We start from the raw sequence: 20,240 nt of genomic DNA on the forward strand, positions 1-20,240 counted from the left end.
GGCCAATAGTGACGATGGCCCAAAGGCAAAGTCACCGCAGTCGGGGATTACTTAATTATTATGGTTGGCCAGTGTTCTGGCCAACCCCCTAAAAAAGGTTTCTGGGTAAGTGGAGCTGTGTGCAGTAGCAGGTGACTGCTCTGACAGCCTTCACCCGCCTGGCACCCCGAGCCCCAGCCTAGCACACGTTTCCCAGGAACCCAGAGATCGGGCTGCAGGTTGGCTGCTGTGCTACTCACCTCAAATTGCAAATCCTGCAAGAATCAGAGCCAGTGAGTACATCAAGGGAGCCTTTCTCCCCCTCTGATTTTATAAAGCCAGTCCTGGGATTTAAGCCGTGTGATGAGCGTTCAGCCCAGCGCCCTTTGAAGAGCTCCAAAGGGAGCTGGTCACAGGCACTTGCCTGAGTTCTCCCTGTGCCTCTGTGCTCCCTCCTCCTCCTGGCATGGCCTCTTTGTCTGGCTCATCACTGTGGTTGTTAACTGCAGCCAGAGCTAAGCTATCTCCCTTTCTTTCCTTGCTTCAAACACTTCTGTCTTGTGTTAGAGCTTTGAATGGACCAATTAAAAAAAAAAAGAAAAAAGCAACTGTCTGAAATGAAAGAAGAGTGCAGATGAGATGAGCACAGACAGAAGGAAAATGTTTTTGAAAAGGGAATAGGTGGGAGGAGGAGAAACACCGTAGGCTTTTAATAAGTAGTTTCGTTTTATTCTTGTGCTATGTTTGTTTCATGTTTCCTAGCTCAGACTGAAGGGATTACAGATTCCTGTAGATTTTATGTTCAGGTCCCACTCATGTGACCAAACTCTATATAGGAGACAGTTTTCATAGAGTCATAGAATCTTTCTTTCTTCTCCTCCTAGGAAAAGACTATGGTTTATCTTCACTGCCCTCTTTCAGACCTGCTCTGCAAATGGATGCCATACGTAACTCCCAGCTTAAAGAAAAGTCAGAGAGAGCTTCAGGAAAAGTCAGAGTGATACTGTCCAATTCTATCTGCAGTGTTTCAATCGGTCTTAGTCTATTACAGTTTTTTCTTCCTCTTGCAATTTCCTTGGAAGATCGGCCATGAAAAATCGATTGGTTCACATTATTACTAATCACACCTCTTCAGGTTGCTCAAGGAGGAATTTTAGTGGTGTAACATTTAACCTGAGATGTCATGGGAACTAAGCCTCCAAGTGGGTCTCAGCTTTTAAGCTTCTGTTAGGAAAGATTTGTATGTGCTTTATCTCCTGTGATGCAAAACACCTTTAAGACCTTTGAATTTCCTAAGTCAGCCTTTTGACTTTCAGGTCTCTTCTGCTCAAAAATCTGCTCTTAAAGTTGTTTGCACCTACCAATAAAAATGTTATTTTTAGAGCAAAATCAGCTACTAGTTTAGTAGGAATTTCCAAAGGGTATGTGTATTTAAAAAAGAAAAAAGACTGCTCATTAGACTTGTCAGTTCTCTTAGGACCCAAGCACCAGCACTAAGGTCCACGCGTGAGCTCTCCAGGGCCAGCGTTCAGACTGCACCCAGAGGTCAGTTGCGAGAAGCGAGGCCGTGATGTGGAGGGTGAGTTGAGGCTTGGGCAAAGCAGTGATCCTAAGAGGACAGCAGTGCAGGACTGGCTGCTTCTGGGGGTGTAAATGCTACCAGGAGGAGCACACAACATCTTGAGTACAGAGATGGATGTTTGAGCGGAGGTATGGTGCCAGCTCAAAATCAGACTACTTCTTGTGGTCTGGACTATGTTCGCACACCTAACAAACGTAGTGAAACCCAGGCTGTGTGGAACAGAGACTGCTGGTGATTCTCTGACTTAAATCAGTTTATATTACAAGCCCCATCCTCAGGTGTTTCACAATATTCACTTTACAGAGACAAAGTGGAAAAACAACCCCTTGTAATGAAGTCCTGCTTCATGTCTTGCTGTTCTGAGACAGTAAACAATGTTGGTCATCTTCCTTGTTTGTTTAGCGTCTCAGCAGGTCAGGGTTTTTTGTCTTGGGAAAGACCCTTGTGAATGGGCGATCACAAAGTGCTCTATCTGCGACAGGCTCAGGTCCGATGTAGGTTGATGTAATACCTCTTATCGCAGAGTTGCTCCTAATTTAGACCAGAGAACAGAATTCTTGATGGAGGAGAAAATTAGACTCAATGGCTTCTCACGCGACTGGCACAGGCATGAGGTTTCTTTTTTGGATTTCTGTAGCTTCACACGTACTATGCTTCATGCCTCAAATGCTAAAGATAACAAGAGGAAAATGAACAAGGCATATTTATTAGGGGACATAACCAAGACTCTTAAATGTTATTTGTTTGGTGTTTTGAAGAGAAATTGATTTTTGCCTGGCTAGTGCCACCTCAGTTGCTGAACTTGCCTGCCTTTAAGCCCCAGCCTTGTACCTAAGTGCATTTATGGTCGTTTGACAACTGCAGGTAGGTGAGGAGATGTCTCCCTGAACTCCACACGATGTTGTGGTTCTTAGCCTTTTGGTAGAGGGAGTTCAGGAAACGACTGGAAAGTACGTGCTAGGATTGTCTGGTAATGCACCCATGAAGAGGGCAGGACTAATTGTTGAAGCTGCCTACCGAAATTAGAGGCATTTAGTTTTGTGCTAGGTTGCACCTGGCATGGGAAAGAAAAATGTCTGTATTGACCTTGGGACTTTTGCACAGCAGTATGGAAGAAGAGCTACTAACCCATCCCACAGGGCTTTTGTACAGCATTCCTCTTTTTTAGTATGTTAAGCTACTATCAGACCATAGTTATTCTTGTGGATTGGTTACTTGCGTGAAATATTATATATGTTTGTAACCTGAACTCATACTACTTTTGGGCAAGTGATAACTGCCTCCCTGGTTGATTTTTACATCATGGTTATCCCTTCAATTAAAATTTCTATGCATGTTGCTTTTTAAGAATACTCTGCTAATGCACATAAGTTTTCTTGGTGTCCATGAACATGCCTTCGTGGACTGTCACTTATATTATTAGTTTATGGAAATCTCTGTTCTGTCATCCAAAAAATGGATGAGACTTTTGGAAATGCATCCATCTTCAAATTCTCTGGGCTAAAACCTTTGCGAAGATTGCATTAGTTTGGAACGCTCTCTGTGCATGTGTTGTCTGTTTCTAATACTATTAGTAGATACTGTCCATTTGAGAACGTTACACTTCGTTCCTTCCTAAAGAAACACCATACTTTTGTGCCAAGTTTGCAGTAAGCTGCAGCCAATAATCTGACTTTTAAAACTGAAATCCAAAGGGTAACAGCAGACTGTAGGCTCTTCTACACTCTCTTCTATAGACATCCCAAGGTGTTTCACCCCATATGAGGTTTACTACGTTTACTTCTGGGTGTACTCATTGGTATTAATTGGAGTGGAAGTGGCCTAACAGGCAGTGCTGGGCTCTGGGCTTTGGCTGGTGGGTTCTGTGCCCTGTTTTGGTGCTGACTTACCACATGCACTTATCCTCCGTGTCCTTCACTTCATCTATGTTGCAATGATTGTACCCTTTGCGCAGTGCGCTGTTACGGCTGTTAGTTAGTGCTAACTAATTACTGAATGCTTGAGATCATTTGAAGGAGGGGAGTGGCAGCGTGCAAAGTGCCATTCCTGCGTGAGAAGCCGTACCTGCTTCACCACGCGCGTCCCAGCAGTTGGCATTTTGCTGCCAGATTGGTTTGCACTGATCAGATGTGTGGCTCCTCGTAGAAGGACAGTTCTGCATATTGACAGCAGAGATGAAAAGAAAATGCATCAGCTGGGAGCTGTGGTGCTAACACAGCAGAGAGGAGACGCTTCTTACTGGGTCCACCGGCCTGAGCTCTCTGCTGTGGTTATCCCCATTTGTCCTCTTTCACTCTTAATTTTGACAGTGCTTCCTTCTCTAGTCTCTCGCCTCTTAAGCGAAAGACTTTGTACTGTTTAAATTGACCCATTCCTTTGTGCCAGGTCAGGAATTGATTGGGGGAGTGTCTTTGATTTTACAAATGGGCTTATGTTCTTACAGAAAAAAAAAAAAAAAAAAAAAAAAAAAATTCCGATTAAATGCAGAGCTGTAAATAGCAATGGCCTGGTAATTGCTGTACCAACTTAGATGAAAGTATTACTTAGTGATTAAATGTCAACAGGTTTCATAAACAGGAAACGTCTTTAAGTTGACATAAAGAAGGCCTCTCTGGAGGTCATTGTAAATACCAGATCTATTGTGCCTCAGTGGAGAATGTGCTGAAAATGGAAAAGGAAATGTCACCGCAGATCTTCAGAGTGTCTCAGTAAAACAGGAGGGTTGGTGGTGCCTGCAGTACAAAGCTTTTGACTCCTTGAACCAACTGTTGACAAATCATATTCAATACTTGGCAACCTATTAATAAAATGTTCACTTTTCAGGTCGGACTATGATGACTGGAGACCAGCGCTGGCCAGCTTGCTTCAGCCTATCCCATTTCCCAAGGAGTAAGTTTGCACTCTCTTAGTATTTACTGGGTTATTCTTGTTTCTGCTGTTTTATGGTGAAATATAATGACAGCTAAAAACTGATTGTAATGAGCTTTGTGCCTCTAGTATTGATTTGGAATCTAGAGTTGATTTTGACTGATGCAGAGGGACACAAAGGCTTCCCCATCATCTTCCTTCCCCAAGATGATCCTGAAGAGAAAAATGGTTAACTAGAGACAGGCAGACAAGAAAGGAAGGAAAGCTGGTGAGGAGAGTAAAGTAAGAGATTTAGTGGAGGAGGATGCTTTACTGGCGTCACAGAGACTCATATCATTTGTATTTTGCCTTAAATGAAGAAGCTACCCTACAGAACAGCCAAGCTCCCTCGGAAACCTATTAATGAACAGTAGTGTTTATAAAATGCAGACCTCCACGGACAAACATTACAACCTATAATTGCACAATTTGCTAGCTTATCACATCCCCTAATGACCTGATGTCTTGAATCAGAGAGGTCTAATCCTCCGTGCCAGGTTACCTGGGCTACAGCGAGAGCTTGGAGATAGGCAACAGAGACATCATTTACCTAAGTCAAACGTGAGTCCTGGGGGAGGTGTAAACCATACCATGATGCAAGGCACTTCACAGAATGACCATTAATTGCTTACTGATGTTCAATGTTAATTAGTTGTGACCATACCTTAATCACATTGCAGTTAAAGAATTCACTTGGCTCTTGGAGGTAGCCAAAAATCTGTTTTTCATTATCTAGCTGTATTTTAAGTCTTCTGCTTACTTTCTTCTAACCCAAAGCTCCCACTGATGTTAGTCAGAGCCTTGTTTAAGACAGGACTCAGGAAGAGCTACAAGATCTGTTCTAAGTTATATTTTTTTTTTTTTTCCCCACCCCTTCATTTCCCAGCCCCACTAGATTAATGAAGGAGACTTCACCTGATCTTTCTCGGAAAGATTATTCTTTTTGTCCTTTGTGTTGCAGTTGCTTAGCAAATCCTTTTATTGTCTGGAAAGCACTGAAAAGTGGTGTTTTGTTTTTTTTGTGGCTTTTTTTCCTCCTCCCTTCTCCCAAATCCTCATATTCTTGTTTTCTGTTTTAAATTTCAGGGCTCTTGCACATGAGAAATTCACAAAGTAAGTTTGTGGGGCTCGTTTGTTTTATTAAAGGGGGTAATTACTTAAGGTACTTCTACTAGTCAGTAATGGCAGTGATGCATTATTTAGTATTGTGCCTCTAATGTTTTTTATCTGTGAGGGGCTGTGAGCATGTTCTGTTAGCAATAAAAAGATGTAGTTTTCTTTGTAATTTACTGTGGCGGCAGGAGCCCAAGGACTAAAGACACTGGATGTTGATAGAATTTACAAACCAGTTTGTCACTGCACGGCTCTGAAACCTTTTCTAGACTGTTTTGAATAGACGCTGTCCTTGGTAATCACTTTTAGACCTCATATTTCCTTCCTGTGGAAGCAGTTCAACTTGTTTCTCTCTACAGTGCATGAATATATATCTTTTAAAGTATAATCCAAGGAAAGTGTGACACTTGTGAATACTGCAACTAGCAACTACTTATTCTTGTCCTTTTAACTTTTTTTCAGGGAGCTGAAATATGTGATTCAGAGATTTGCAGAAGACCCGAGGCAAGAAGTGAGTTTGTTGCCAGTTTACGCAGAGTATTAATTGGAGGGATTGCAAGTATACTTGTTCAGAAGATCTCTCCTTAAATAGTTTGTTTCAAAGTATGGTGCGGTGTTGCTGTGCTTAGGTCTGTCAGGGAGTAATAGCCACTCAGGGCACATGGTCTTAGTATGAATGGTTTCTTGCCTTATGTATAAACATGTGTTGTGACCTTCTTGTCTGGCATCAGTTGATGTCCTTTCTCCGCAGTAAACTGCAACCAGCAAGATTTTTCCACTCTGTTGAATCTCTCTGTTTTTCATGTTCTGTCCAAAAAAAAAAGGGAAGCAAAATCCATGGATTTATGCAGCCTACAAAATAACAGGTTTTATTTAGCTGTGTTTCAGTTACATTGTGTGCAAATGACCATAATTCTCATGAATTAGCAGGAGAAAGGGGGTGGGAGGTGTGTTACTGGAATGAGTGTGTAGCTGTAGCATCATGGTGGCTGACTGCTTCATAGCTGCACATGTAGCTGTTCAACATGATGAGCTTTGGCTGAGTCAGAGGGAACCTCTCATCCGCATTAATTTTTGGTGTTGGCATTAAAGGGAAGAAAGCTCTCCCAAACTGTCGGTGAGAAGGCTGTGTCGTCATCATTACCCAGAACTCTTGGTTTTCATGGATATAGCCTTTGTGAGCAGTAGTATGAGGGGGGGGAAAAAAAAAAAGCTTAATTATGACTCCTCTGTTAAACTGTGGGACTAGATATAGTGATCTCTACAGTGGGCCAAATTTAGACTAGTCGTTGTTCACTGGTGCTAGTTCTTCTGTGCAACTTCTGCCTTACATATCCCTGTTGAATTTTCCCTGTGGACTTCCTTCACCCTGACTCTGGTCAAGTTTTATTACAGCAGGAGTAATAGGAATTTTTAATGATTGGAATGAGCAAGCCATCAACCACTGCATTTGGTACGCAGATCACATCAGATCACACGAACTGGGAGGATGGGGGGAAAATGTCAGAAGCTCTGAAATTTGAGTCTTTTTTTGTTTTTTGGGTTTTTTTTGTGTTTGTTTTTTTTCTCCAAGTGAAAGGAGCTGTTCTAGATTAGAGCCATTTTGTGTTTGATTTGTGTAAAGGGAATGAGAAAGGCCACGCAATTAGCAATGATACAGCTTCTCTCCTTGTTTATACTGAAAAAATGGATTCTGTGAGTGGAGACTTGCCTGCTGCTCTGTAGATTGGAATATTAACCATGAAATTTCCAGCAGTCCCTGGTTTTACTTCTTTTGGCCCAGTTTAGGAGATGCTGGTGATTACTGGCAGGAATTGTAACCTTCCCAATGTCTTCACTTTTTGGCAGGTCCACTCGTGTTTGCTGAGTGTGCGGGCTGGCAAAGATGGCTGGTTCCAGCTCTACAGCCCTGGAGGAGTGGCATGTGATGATGATGGAGAGCTGTTTGCCAGTATGGTACGTGTCTGCAATAATGTGAGTTTAGTAACTTCTTTGCAGTAAGTAGCTAATGCGTAGTTGGCACTAACAAGATTTACTTGCTTTTGTCAAAAAATTATCAAAATCATGGTTCTTTAAACCACAAGTGTTTACCAGGAAATCTAAATCTTTATACCACCAAATCCATTGAACTTCTTTGCAGCCACAATTTGGTTAACATATTAGCTTTCCCTTTTTGAACTTTGGCATGTTTTTTCACTGGTGATGTAATGCACAAAACCATGCGTGTATATATGTGTGTGCATATGTATATATGTATTTTTGTATTTATGAATATGTGTGTTTGTGTGCCTGTATAAAAAACTCTCTCAGAGAATATGGAATACTGGCAGACAGGGGAGACAGGCTGTTCTGCACATCCACACCTATAGTTTTCATTTATAGGCTACCCTGGAATTCTAAAACAACAATAACATTGAATTAATCAAAGGATGGATGGATAGATAGATATAAAAAAGTATTGGCATTTTCTCTGCCCATTACGTTGTTGTGTGGAGGTATAATTAGAAACCAGCATTCCATTTCCCGCAGTTATTTCTTTTGTAACTCTTAGAAGGACTAGACAGAAAATAACACGTTTTAGTCACTGATGCTGGCACTGTCTTCCTGAGCAACCTGGGTCAAGTCACGTAGGTCTCACTGTGTATTAATTCTCCATAGAGCAACTAAGATGGAAATGATATTACTTCCTTTTCCTGGTAAGGGGGAAAACACTGTTGAAGTTGGCTGTTGGGTATACAGTGAAATGACTTTCAGGGGGATCTACGCTTTGTGCATCTCCCGCACGCTGAACAAAACTTTGGGGCGTAATTAACATGCACGTCTGTCTATACTCTTAACTTAAATTCAGATGGATCAGAGACTTTTCAGACAAATAATGGACAAAGACTGTTCACAAAAGATTTCATCCCTCTTTACTGATTGTATGTCTTTTATGTTTGAAAAGAAAATTTCTTCAGAACTATATCATTTCTCCTGAGAGCTTTTGCGGTCCCAAGATACTTAGCATCAGGAGTTGGTGTGCATGAGAAAGCACAATGCTAGCACACATTAATATGCAGTACTCTGTGCCCTTTGCAAGGATGTTGATAAATACTTAAAGAGCTGCTAACGACTAACCATAAAGTTTGAAAAACATCCTGTTCTGAGATGGACCGTACATTAGTGTCAGTATTTTCCATTGCTCAAGAAAACAAAACCAAGAAAACCTCCTTAAAACTTAATGATGACTGCATGAAATGAAATCCTTTTTGGCTTGAAGCTTAGTGTTTTTAAAGGCCACCTGAGCTGATGGATACTTAAGAAAAAAAGATTTTGTGTTTTTTAAAGGCCTTGCTGGTAGCGAAGCCATGAGGAACAATAATTGTGTGGTAGCACATGATCCACATAGAAGTGACCCCATCATGGCATGGCTGCAGTATTTTCAGCAGTATTGAACATAGTCCAGGCAGTACCATGAACCAGGGGGACCACGGAACCTATTTACAAGCTTATTGTAGAGTCATGCTGATGTTGAGTCTATGTAATGGAGCTCTTACTGCTCCGGGTCATTGGAAAGTACCAGTTCTCACGTAGTGCTCTGCCAGCAAGCTGGTGAATCAGCCGTCTGGGCCATAAAATAAGCTAGGAACCCGAAATTCTCTGCAGCTAATCTCTAGGGCTTTTAAATAAGAAAGAATATTGCCAGCCTCTTTTGTGAGAAGAGACTCTCATATTTGATTTGTACAAGTGGCTTTGCATTTCTGCCATAGGTGTTACTATGTGATATCATACCATGCTTTCTGGAGCTAGGAGAGAGCATGCAGGACACTTCTGTCAGCTAGGGGACTCGAAGGAGTCTTACTCAGGCGGTGTCCTCAGCACTTCTCTCCTTTCAGGGAAATCTGTGCAAAAGGGAAACCAAGATAATGACCCAAAAGCGTGAAAGCACATGAAGTCATCCCTGATTTAGGGCTCAGGACTGCTGCGTTTTCTTAAGGCACGCCTGCCTTTCCCAGTCAACTCCTGTCTGTTCATTCTGAACAGGTGATTTTGTCTGTCGCCAGCCACCCCTTAACCAAGGCTGGTGTTCAGCCAGCAGATTGCCAGCACCACTGCCTTTTACCTAGACATCCAGCCCACGCAACCCTTGCTCACCAGCTGGCGTTTCCAGAGAAACTGAACTGCAGACAGATGCGAAAGCAAAATCTCCTGGGGTTCCCCTGGGGCTGGGTTCATCGTGTTACTAGGGATGGGGGCAATTGCACAGCTGCTCTGATGTTTCCTGGGGAGCCTGTATCAGGCCTCTGGGCTGTCAGCTGAGTTCCTTTATGGAGGAAAACCACCCGCTCCCTCAGATCTCAGTAGGCATCACCGTTTTCAAAAAGTCACTGCCACTCAGCAGGAAAGCTGTTGAGAAACTGCCACCATAATCGTAACGAGGGCCTCCTTTTCTTTAGGTTTGTTGCAAATACTTACATTTGTTTGACTGCATAACACTGTCCCTTCCAGAGGTATGTGTGTTTCTTAGGCTTACGTCTCTAATTTTAGCTCTGTTTCTCAAACAGGTTCATATTTTAATGGGATCCTGCTATAAAACAAAGAAGTTCCTGCTTTCACTGGCTGAAAATAAATTAGGACCTTGCATGCTACTGGCTTTGAGGGGTAACCAGACAATGGTAGAGGTAAGCCCTAAACATAGGTGGCCATACAGGTTTACAAGCAGTATTCAGATGCGGTTTCACACTGCCTTTCCCAGAATCAGATCTAGTGGAACTAGAGAAGCCGAGTTCACGTTTGTGTCGTATCAAACACCAGCAGTGGGCAGTTGTGTTTCTCTTCATTAAGTGGAACAGAATATTGTTGTTCTGCAGATATGAGTGTGAATTGCATGAAAGAAGGGTGCAAGAATTTTTGGAGAGAGAGATCATTTGCTGTAATTCAGTTGGAGAGGCTAATATGGGAAATAAACGGCCATGATGGTACAGGCTGTGGAGGGGTCAGAATGCAGAACCACAAGGTTTTTCCATGACTAAATGCCTGATGCTTGCTACCTGCAAAATGAGCAGTGCAGAAGAAGTGCATTACAAAACCTTATTTACTTGAATTAATACACAATTTTTTTGTGCTTATGATTGGTTATTTTTGTTGCACTAATAGTTTATACCTATTTTTCTGGGTTTCTAGAGATGTTTCTTGATAAATGTCATCATATATTTTAAATGGAAATAGAGGGTGGTTAAATAGGTGGAAGGAGTTACAATTTTTCATTGGCTTAGATCTGTGCATGCTAATTTAATCTAGTAAATAAAAGAGTGTGCTGCATGAATTTGAATATAATGTTGCTTGATTTTTTTTCATTAAAAATAATTAAAATTATGGAGGGAATAAAAACTGTGCATTTTATTTGCAATGGCATGATACGTAGCTGAAAAGGAAAGGCAGCATGGAGGGGCAGCTTGTGTCCGAAGCCCATGTGACCCACTGGAATCATCCCCTGGTGTCTAACTTGCCCTCGCCCAGGGGTGAGTCAGGTGTGTTCCCTATGAGATGGAGGGTGTCCTGGCCACAGCAGCGAGCTCCCAGCATCATCATCATCTCTTGGAGCCTCTCTGGCCTTTCCCCATCCTGCCTTGTAGAGTGGATACACTTTGCATGCATTCTGCTTGCACAGAAACCCCAGCACTTAGGGACAGAAAATCCAGCACTTAGGGAACTGCTTGGCTCTACTGCTCATGTGTAATGTCCCAAGTCTGCCAATCTGCAGTCTAGCCAGTGTACCTGGGAAATACTGGATCGATTGTACCTGTTCTGAAGAGGGCTGTGGCATGAAGCCATCTTCCAGGACTGATGCAAAGTAATTGCACCTCTCAGTCAGAAGGAATGAGCGCTAATGGAAGACAGGATGGATAGGCTGACTGTCAGAGATTAGAGTTCATTCTTCATGAATAAAAAATTGGTTTCTTGTCTTGGAAGGTCAGTAAATGTTGCTAAGATCCTCTAATCTAGCCTGCATAATGCGTGTCGTAAGAACTTACCCAGTAATTTAAACTAGCATGCCCAGTGTAATTAGGATATTTGGGAGAAATAGAATGTAAGCACTGCAGTGACCACTCTTCTTTCATTCTGCTGCTAGATTTTGTGTTTGATGCTGGAATACAACATCATCGATAATAATGACACCCAGCTCCAGATCATCTCTACCCTGGAAAGCACAGACGTGGGAAAGAGAATGTATGAACAGCTGTGTGACAGGCAGAGGGAGTTAAAAGAGCTGGTATGTCGCCCTGCATGCGGTATTGCCATAGCACATTGTGGTCTGTACTCTCCAGAAATGGAGGTACAAAAGAAAGACAAGCAGGGTGTGAAATTCCCAGTTAACAACAGGATGGCAGCAGTATTTGGAGGATTTTACTGTGAATATATATACTGTGTGATATTTACTGATGTGTCTAATCCCATACTATATTTATGAATGATATTCAATAACCTGCTTCGAATCTGTGTGAAAGAATAAAGGTGAAATCCTGCTGTCTTAAGATCTTACAAGTCAGCTTGTCAAATTCTGCCACCTTTTGACATACGAGTAGCAAATGGTTCTAGCGCTGGCCAGCATTTCTTAATGCTTTGACATTCACAACATTTCACTGAGATGGTCTTTAGGTCTAGTTCTCAGAGCTAGAGGCTATAAGAAAATTTTTTATTTCTTTTTCTTCCTGATTTTAAAGACAGGATCTACAGACTGAAGACAAATCTGCTCTCGTTAGCCCTTCTTCAGCTATGCAAACATACCCACAATCTTTCTCTTCCCTTTTTCACATTTATGTTTGTCTTCCTTAACCCCTGCTCCCAGCCTGAAGAGTATATGCTTTTTTTGAAGTCAAACAAATGATTTTATCAGCTGTGCAGTCTCACCCCCTTTGCTATCTTAGTCCAGCATTTTAAGGCTGTTTCCTTTAAAGTGAAAGTAACCAAATAATGGCAGGCTGAACCACACAAAATGCTGACCCATGGCACGAAGACTACTAGCTGTGGTTAGTGGACGTCCCTGGGGTAGCAACGGGACTGCATCTAGAAACACTCAGACAAAAATCTGTTAGTGCAGAAAAAGCAGGGAAGAGGTAGAAGGAGTGGCAGGGAGCTTTGAAATCAGAGCAGGGTTTGCTCTGGTGAAGAGCTTGCTATACTTCAGCTGGTCTGAAATGTAGAATGGCAACTTGTTTGACCAAAATATCTTTTCTCTTACAGCAAAGAAAAGGTGGTCCCACAAGGTTAACACTGCCATCCAAGTCCACAGTAAGTTAATCATGTCAACAGAAAAACAAGCTTCGTCTTTCCATATTTAACACTTGATTTATGTTTGCCATGTGGCACAGTGGTTTTGGTCAGTCGAGAGGGGAGCCATTCCACTCGCTCTGTCAACACAACTGGCGTTTACACAAGTAAGGGCACATCTCTGCTCTTGGGTCTGTGGAGGTTTCCAATGCCAGTACAAGCATCAGACCGTCAGATTTATACTGGTGTGTAGAGTTGGAATTTACAGTAGGATCTAGTGGTAGATTTGGGGAGAGAATTTTGCATTAAAAAAGCAGACTTCACAATGTCCAATTCTGGATCTTAGACATGAAAGTCTGAAAGAAGCCCATCGCTGTTGTGGTTAAGCCTGGTGTAAACCCAGACTAACTTCACTGAGGGCACGTAACGGTCCTGAACACAGTTTGGTTCTTGAACGTGCAGTGAATCTTCATTAAGTTAAAAGACCCATCTTTGACATTTGTTCTGACACTGAAGCCTTCGTGTCTCATAAGGATACACACACAAAGAAAATTTTTGTCCTAATGTCTGGATACATTTTTCCCAGGGTGTGTGAAGCAACACTGCCACAAGCACCCAGCTACTTGCCAAACAAACAGAAACTTCTCTGTGTGGTTCTCTATTACTGTAAACAAGTGGTATAATTGTGCAACTCTTGCTGGTTAACAGTATCAGTGACACCACTGCAGATGATTGCGGGCTGAGGAGTCAATAATCTTGCTTATCAATCTGTTGTTTGCTTTCAGGATGCAGACCTGGCCCGCTTGCTAAGCTCAGGATCTTTTGGAAATTTGGAAAACCTCAGCCTGGCCTTCACCAATGTGACCAGTGCTTGTGCAGAGCACCTCATTAAACTGCCTTCACTCAAGCAGCTGAACCTGTGGTCAACTCAGGTAAGTGCTTTGCAGACTCAGACTCAGAGCAGGAACCCATGCTGACTAATTCTGAAATTTCACGTTACGTCAGCACGAGAGTGTGTGAAGAGGCTTGCTTAGAATGAGTTTGTCCTCATGCTGGTTTTACAGGGCCTTTCTATGGTCTAGCTCATCTTGGAGGCTGATTTTTCTTTCCCCCCTTTTTTTGTTTCATTTTTAAAATTTTATTTTATTTTTAATTATAAAAATGTTGCTGCTATCTTGGGTTGAATGTTCCAGTTAGGCATTGTTGATACTGTGTACTTTGCAGTACGTGTGCTGCTGTTCATCTGAGAAGCGCTTATGCTTTCACCCATTTAGGATGAAAAAAATGATGCTGTGCAGCTCATCTGGTCAACCAAAACACAGTCTGTGCAGTGTAGGCAGTGAAGTTCCCTGAATGCTGATCAACCAGAATTTCTTTAAAAACAACAGCAACAAAAAGAAACTCAAATAATGAATAAATAGAAGGAAACTATAATGAGAATGTGGTTATTTTGTAAGCGAAAAAAGGCCAAGTTAACTGAATAAATTATTCAGATGTTAATTGAAAGAGTTTTTAAAATTAAATTTTTCTTCTATGCTTCCCTGCTGGTTTTGGGCTCTGAGGCTCTCCCCTGAACAGGTTTTCCCCATTTTCCATCAGCACCTATTTGTAGTGCTTGCTGAAAATATGATTATTCTCAGTGCAACCACAAAAAGGAGCATTTTTTCCCACTCAAATGTCATGTAAATATCTTGTTTTGTTTTCCTAACTCTTCTGTATCCCAGAAATTTCCTCTTTTTGTGTGGGGAACATGAAGTAGAATCTGATTGCTTGCTTGTTTTAGACTGTCTTGTATCTCCTCCAGATTTGCCCTAACAATGTAACGTTTGGATTTGAAAACTGTGATGATTCTTTCTCAAAATGAGTTTGATTTCACTGGACAAAGAGCCTGCTTTTTGTAGGATTTTTTTATTTTAAAAAAAAGGAGTTTAGATTCCATTTTATTTTGCAATATCCTGGTTTCCATTAATCTAGAATTTAGAAAGAGCAGAAACGAAGTGGGTCAATAGAACAATTACCAATCAATAGTACATTGTTCTTGAGACCAAAATAGCTAATTAATACCACTTGCATGATGCATTTTTTTGTGATGTGGTTGGGAACTGGCTGAGGCTGCCATAACCATCTTGTATAGCCTGGGTGGGAGCTCTCTCATAAAAAGTCCAGGCTTCAAAGGCACCATTCTAATTAAATGATGGCCTGCGGTTAAGTACGCACAAGTCACTTAATTTTTCTGTTGCCAGTCTGCAAAAGAGCGATAAAACTCTTTGCTTTCTCTCCTGTCATTTGAGATGGCGGTAAACGATCTGAGCGTGGCTTTGAGGGCTCATCTGCAAACCTCGCTGTAACGCGCCCTGTTTGCACTGAGGTACTTGCACATGATGTTCATGCATTGTTTGAAAACAACTCTGCTTGCGCCCCACAGTTTGGAGACGCAGGGTTGCGGCTTCTCTCCGAACACCTCACGATGCTGCAAGTGCTCAACCTGTGCGAGACTCCTGTCACGGATGCCGGGCTGCTCGCGCTTAGTTGTAAGTGACCAAAATAAGCTACAGAGGAAAATTATGTGGGTTTGGAGGAATTCACGTGGGTTCAGACAGAAGATTGATCTCTTGGCTGCCACAGCCCTGCTTCCACAGGGTTTTAGGACAGGCCGTGGTTGTGTTTGGGTTTAAGCTTCCCTTCTCCCTGCCCACTCGAGCGGCCGTTCAGCTGCAGGCAGGGGAATCGGGACGGTGATCTGAGCCTGCCAACGCTTGTTGGCCTTGTGTGGGCTTTGCTATCCCAGACTGTACTCTGGCTCTTGCCTCTGACTTTACTGATGGCACTTGTCTCACTCTCACGTGGTGACCTGTTGCCTTGGGACTTCCCAGCTTCTTTCACATGCTGCCTTGTGGGTGTCCCCTCTGGGTGGGAGTCTGACCTTGTGGTGCAGGAGGGGAAGATTGCAAAGCCATGGAGCAACTTATTAGTGAGTTTAGCAACTGTGACAGCAGGTTTTGTACCCTCTCTGGCGTTTTTTGTTCCTTTTTTTTGGGGACGTGAAACTCTTACTATTCTTAATTTAAACAGGGCAAGGCAGGGTAGGGCCATCTAAGCAGCATTCAGGATTCCTTGTGCACTGAGAGCTGCTCGATGTGCCAGAATGAGACCCTTTCCTGCATCCCAACAGTGTATTATAAACCTCGCCTGTTGGGTTTAAAGGGCTCCTTTAATAGGCTTGATCCTACACAGACGTGCCAGACAGGCCAGTGGTTATGGCTCATCTTAGGAAACTATTCTGCTAAGTACTGGAGCCTAAAATGGAAATGGGGGGGAGAGAGGGGAGAGGGAGGACTGCTAGATCAGCATGGCCTCTGTGTGCACCATGCAGAGCACTGAGAACGGGCACTATGCAGGATAATGTGCAGGAAGCTGATTATGAGAAGTTGCCTGAACTCCTTTGAAGTCAGCGGACTTAAGCATATGCTTAATGGCCCTTCCTAAATAGGGACTTTTTCCTGGATGAGGGCCCAAACAGCTGTTTATCAATTCGTACTTCTATATTTTACACTATTCAGCTTTTTCCTGAGTGCTGCACATAGTCATGTCTTGTTTATGCTTTGGGCTACTGTAAGCCTGATATTTTGAGAAAATGCAGCATGATCATAAATATCTGTGTGTTTTCTCTTGTAGCCATGAAGAGCCTGTGTAGTTTAAATATGAACAGCACCAAACTTTCAGCAGATACCTACGAAGATCTCAAGGTATTTCTGAATTGCATCCACTAAAGATGAGAAGTAGCTGGCCCAGGGGGACTTGCAGATTCAGCGAGTACATGGTGGTAGTGCCTAGTGCAGAGAGAGCTGGCCCCATGGAATGGGTAGCATGAAAGTCATCTGAAGAGGGTAAAGTGGATTATTTTGGGGATATAATGACTGAAAACAGCATTCTGAGGTTGCTGGCTTTGATGGACTCAGGAAACACTTAATATGCTGAATGGACGAGTATGAGATGGAATCAGAAACTGAATCTCTGCCAGAGCTATCAACAGTAAAGGTTTCACAAATAGGAGCATATTGGTTGTTTCCAATGAGGATACACAGATAGGTAAAAATCTAGCGCACACCTCCAAAGCCAAGTCCTGTACTGTTAACGGGACCAAAAGTAACGTGGGTGAGCAGCATTACAGTGCTTTGATTCAGAGTGCGAAGGGAGAATTAAAAGCATTGAGGAAGGTGCAAGTTTATCTTGACACCTCTTGGACTGGAACTTTAAACAGAAGCACCTGCACAAACGCTCAGTTCCCGAGCTCCACGTGTGGGATGTCTGGTGTTACCATTTGTACTGTGAGTTTACAACCACTTCGGCAAAATGGTGTAAAGAACTAGAATGTATCTGTGGGAGGGGAATGGCCCCAGGTGATTTCAGACAAAGACTGCCCGAGATGTGTTGGCTTTCATGACTTCCCGTGGACTTTGTCTTTGCTCTGGTGTTGCGTGAGTCGCATCGCCCAAAGTCTTACCTTATAAACCCAAGCACTCAAGATGAAACTCCACATTATGTTGTCTTGTGTGTTGAAACCTTAGATTGTGCCAGCTTTATTCACAAAGGTCACAGCCTTGGGTTTAGTTTCAAACTTGAGGCAAGTCCTGAAACTGCTCTGCTTTCAAAATTCACTGCAAACGTGTATCTTTGGTTCTGGGTGTGGAGCCAGGGCTCCCCCAGGGACTCAGCTGCAATGCTGCTAGCATGGATTTTTCAAGATCAAGTTTTCAAAACTTGTGTCACAATTGTATATGCAAAGAAGTCGTCCTTGGAATTAACAGCTGGCTTGCAGATGGGTTCACACAATGGAGCTTGTATCAGGCCCCAGGCATTTACAGACAATCAAGGTCGATGCTGTATTTGGCCCAGGGCTCTGAAATCGAGTCTATTGAAAGGCTCCTCCAGTCCTACCCCTGCTTCTGAGCCCCTTTGCCACTAACTTCAGACCGAAACTCACATTTTCCTAACCGGTTCCCTCTGCTCTGGTATTGCATTAACAGTCCTTAGCAGCAACACAAGAAAGGGACTTGCCAGGGCAAACAGCAAAACTGGCTGAGAGCAAAGTCCCGATGATTGCAGAGAATTAAAAAAGCTGAGAAAACAGGCATGCGTCACTTTTTCCCCTCTCACCTCTTTCATTGAGATTTATCTTAGCGGCCATTTTTTTAGAGCTCTGTGTGTGTTCAAAGGGAGGGTAATAGTTTCTTTCCCTGAGGCACATGGTTGTAGGTCTGTTGAGAACAGCTCTGACTTCAAAGAACGTATTTTTGATACAAATCTTTCCTTCTTCTCCCCTTGGTCTGTGAGAGCATTTGGGGCACAAGCCAGTGATGACATTTCCTCTCCGCTCCATCCCCCACCCCGCAGAACACGCTTGCACACACACAGACACCCACATATGTACCAGGCAGGCTGAACCAGACAATAAATAAACACCCACTACTGAAGTCATTATTGCCTAACTGAAAAATTATTTGCTGGCAGTGTCTGTAGGATTATGACTAGCTCTTATCAAAATATGCGTGCACATAAATCAAGGAGTGAGGTAATAATGACTCCTAGAAACTTCCAACTCCTGAATTATGCCCTAGCCTAATTAAACGTGTTTATTTGTTTTGAGAGAATTAGCCATACAATTATGGTCAGAGAGCACGGAAGTGGGATTGACAAGTAGGAACAGTGCAAACAGACGATTCCCATCCACCTCGCGCAGGGTAATTCTGGAACAATACATCCAGATGCAGTGGAGTTATGGAGAGGACACCACAAAGACACCAGAAGTTGCTGATGCTCTCCGAATTTTTTTAATACGTGGAGGGAAAAATCAAGCAGTGACTTGGTGTGGAGGCTGAAGAAGGAACGTGTGGCTGGCTGCTGCGGTTTCAGTCCGCTGCCTTCACGGCTGGAGTATGACAAAAAAATTTTGTGAAGCATTTGTATGAAAAATAAAGATCGGGGTCTGATCTGGACCTGATCGCTGGTGCACGGGTTTTACTAGGTGTGACTTAGTGCTGTGTGTCCGTAAAGGCTCAGCATCTTGTTCCTTCATTAACACCTGTCTGCTTCAGCTCACTGCTGAACTCAGCGTTGGTTCTCTGCAGGGTCAAGGCCATAGCGCATCTTCCTGCAGTTCGTGGCCGATAGGTCAATCCTCCTGGTTTGCTGATGGGACAGATCTGACAGGAACTTTTTTTCCTTGAGTCCTGAACTCCTGTCACTAATTCTGACCTTTTCCTGCCCTCCCCGCAGGCTAAACTACCCAATCTGAAAGAAGTGGACGTCCGCTACACTGAAGCGTGGTGAACTCTCCCCGCCTCCGACTCTTCTCTTTTGCTTCTCATGGGAAGGAAAAGATTTTTAAAACAGAACAGAGAAAAACAAACCGGAAAATAACTTTTGGCTGTAGAGCAGTGAGTCCTGGGACTCGGTGGTAGGAGTCGTGGTTGTGGGGTAGAGGAGTGGCATTGTGTGTGTCGGGGGGAACGGGGCAAGCCTGGACCCGGCCGGATGCTTTCAGCTTTGTGATTTCGGAATCAACATAATTTAAATTGAAAAGAAAAAAAAAAGGACTTTGTAGCAGCAAGAGGATTATAAAGAGGAAAAAAACCACCTTTGTGGATTTTATTTGCCTTTGTGTTTTATGCTGTGTGAAGAAAAAAAAAATATTCATTTGTCGTTATTTCCCTGGGTTTCCTTGGCTGGCACCCATCCAGTCAGAACTCCTCTTTCACCGGTTTTGCTCCAGAAAATCAAACTTACAAAAATCTCAAGAGAAGAAAACCAAAACTAATATGATTTTCACCTCCCCCCCCATGTCCTTGCAGTTGTTATGCAAAGTAATTTTGTTGTACATAAGATTTACATAATGCACCTATTTAAAAAAATGGTTCACAAATAACAGGTCTGGGACCTGTCTTTTATTTATGAATTGTTAATTCTTTTACCCTTTTTTTTGCGTATAGTACTGTATAAACTAGTTTGCTGTCTTGTTGTTGTTGTTGTTTTTTTTTAAAAGGAAATGTCCTCCTTGAAGAATAGCCTTTCAGTAACGCATACTGTATTATACTCCCTCTCTGTCACAACATTCATCGCATTGTCTTTTTGATTTCAAAATGCCTCAAACGTTATCAAATAGGAAGGAAAATATCTGTCGGGGGGGGGGGGGGGGGTGGGTGTGTGTGGTTGGGGAGGGGGGTGCAGGGATTAATAAAAGTCACGTTTCCTTCCGAAGTCTGAAAACTTCCTTTAGTCTCTTAAACCCTGTCAGGTTTAAACGTGGGAGATGGGGAAAAGACGTCGTTTATTTTGCCAACGGGGTGTTTGCAAAACTCTGTAGATTTTACAAGTTGCCTTAGTTGTTTTCTGTTTACGTCCAATATTT

The 20,240-nt window shown here is 42.8% G+C and overlaps 1 protein-coding gene across 2 annotated transcripts in view; it reads left to right on the plus strand.

Moving 5' to 3' along the window:
• CMIP (c-Maf inducing protein) overlaps window positions 1-19,941 on the plus strand; it is a 136,349-nt gene extending 116,408 nt beyond the window's left edge. For both annotated transcript variants that reach the window (XM_068411203.1, XM_068411204.1), the window contains exons 11-21: window positions 4,385-4,450; window positions 5,555-5,581; window positions 6,044-6,092; window positions 7,430-7,537; window positions 10,126-10,242; window positions 11,694-11,834; window positions 12,806-12,853; window positions 13,618-13,764; window positions 15,258-15,363; window positions 16,508-16,578; window positions 19,109-19,941. In XM_068411203.1, coding sequence (XP_068267304.1) covers window positions 4,385-4,450; window positions 5,555-5,581; window positions 6,044-6,092; window positions 7,430-7,537; window positions 10,126-10,242; window positions 11,694-11,834; window positions 12,806-12,853; window positions 13,618-13,764; window positions 15,258-15,363; window positions 16,508-16,578; window positions 19,109-19,162 — 934 coding nt within the window. In that variant the 3' untranslated portion in view covers window positions 19,163-19,941. The remainder of the gene's footprint in view (window positions 1-4,384; window positions 4,451-5,554; window positions 5,582-6,043; window positions 6,093-7,429; window positions 7,538-10,125; window positions 10,243-11,693; window positions 11,835-12,805; window positions 12,854-13,617; window positions 13,765-15,257; window positions 15,364-16,507; window positions 16,579-19,108) is intronic.
• Window positions 19,942-20,240: the final 299 nt, after the last annotated feature.

The sequence above is a fragment of the Nyctibius grandis genome, chromosome 12, assembly GCF_013368605.1.
Source record: "Nyctibius grandis isolate bNycGra1 chromosome 12, bNycGra1.pri, whole genome shotgun sequence".
In the NCBI taxonomy this organism is placed as follows: Eukaryota; Metazoa; Chordata; class Aves; order Nyctibiiformes; family Nyctibiidae; genus Nyctibius; species Nyctibius grandis.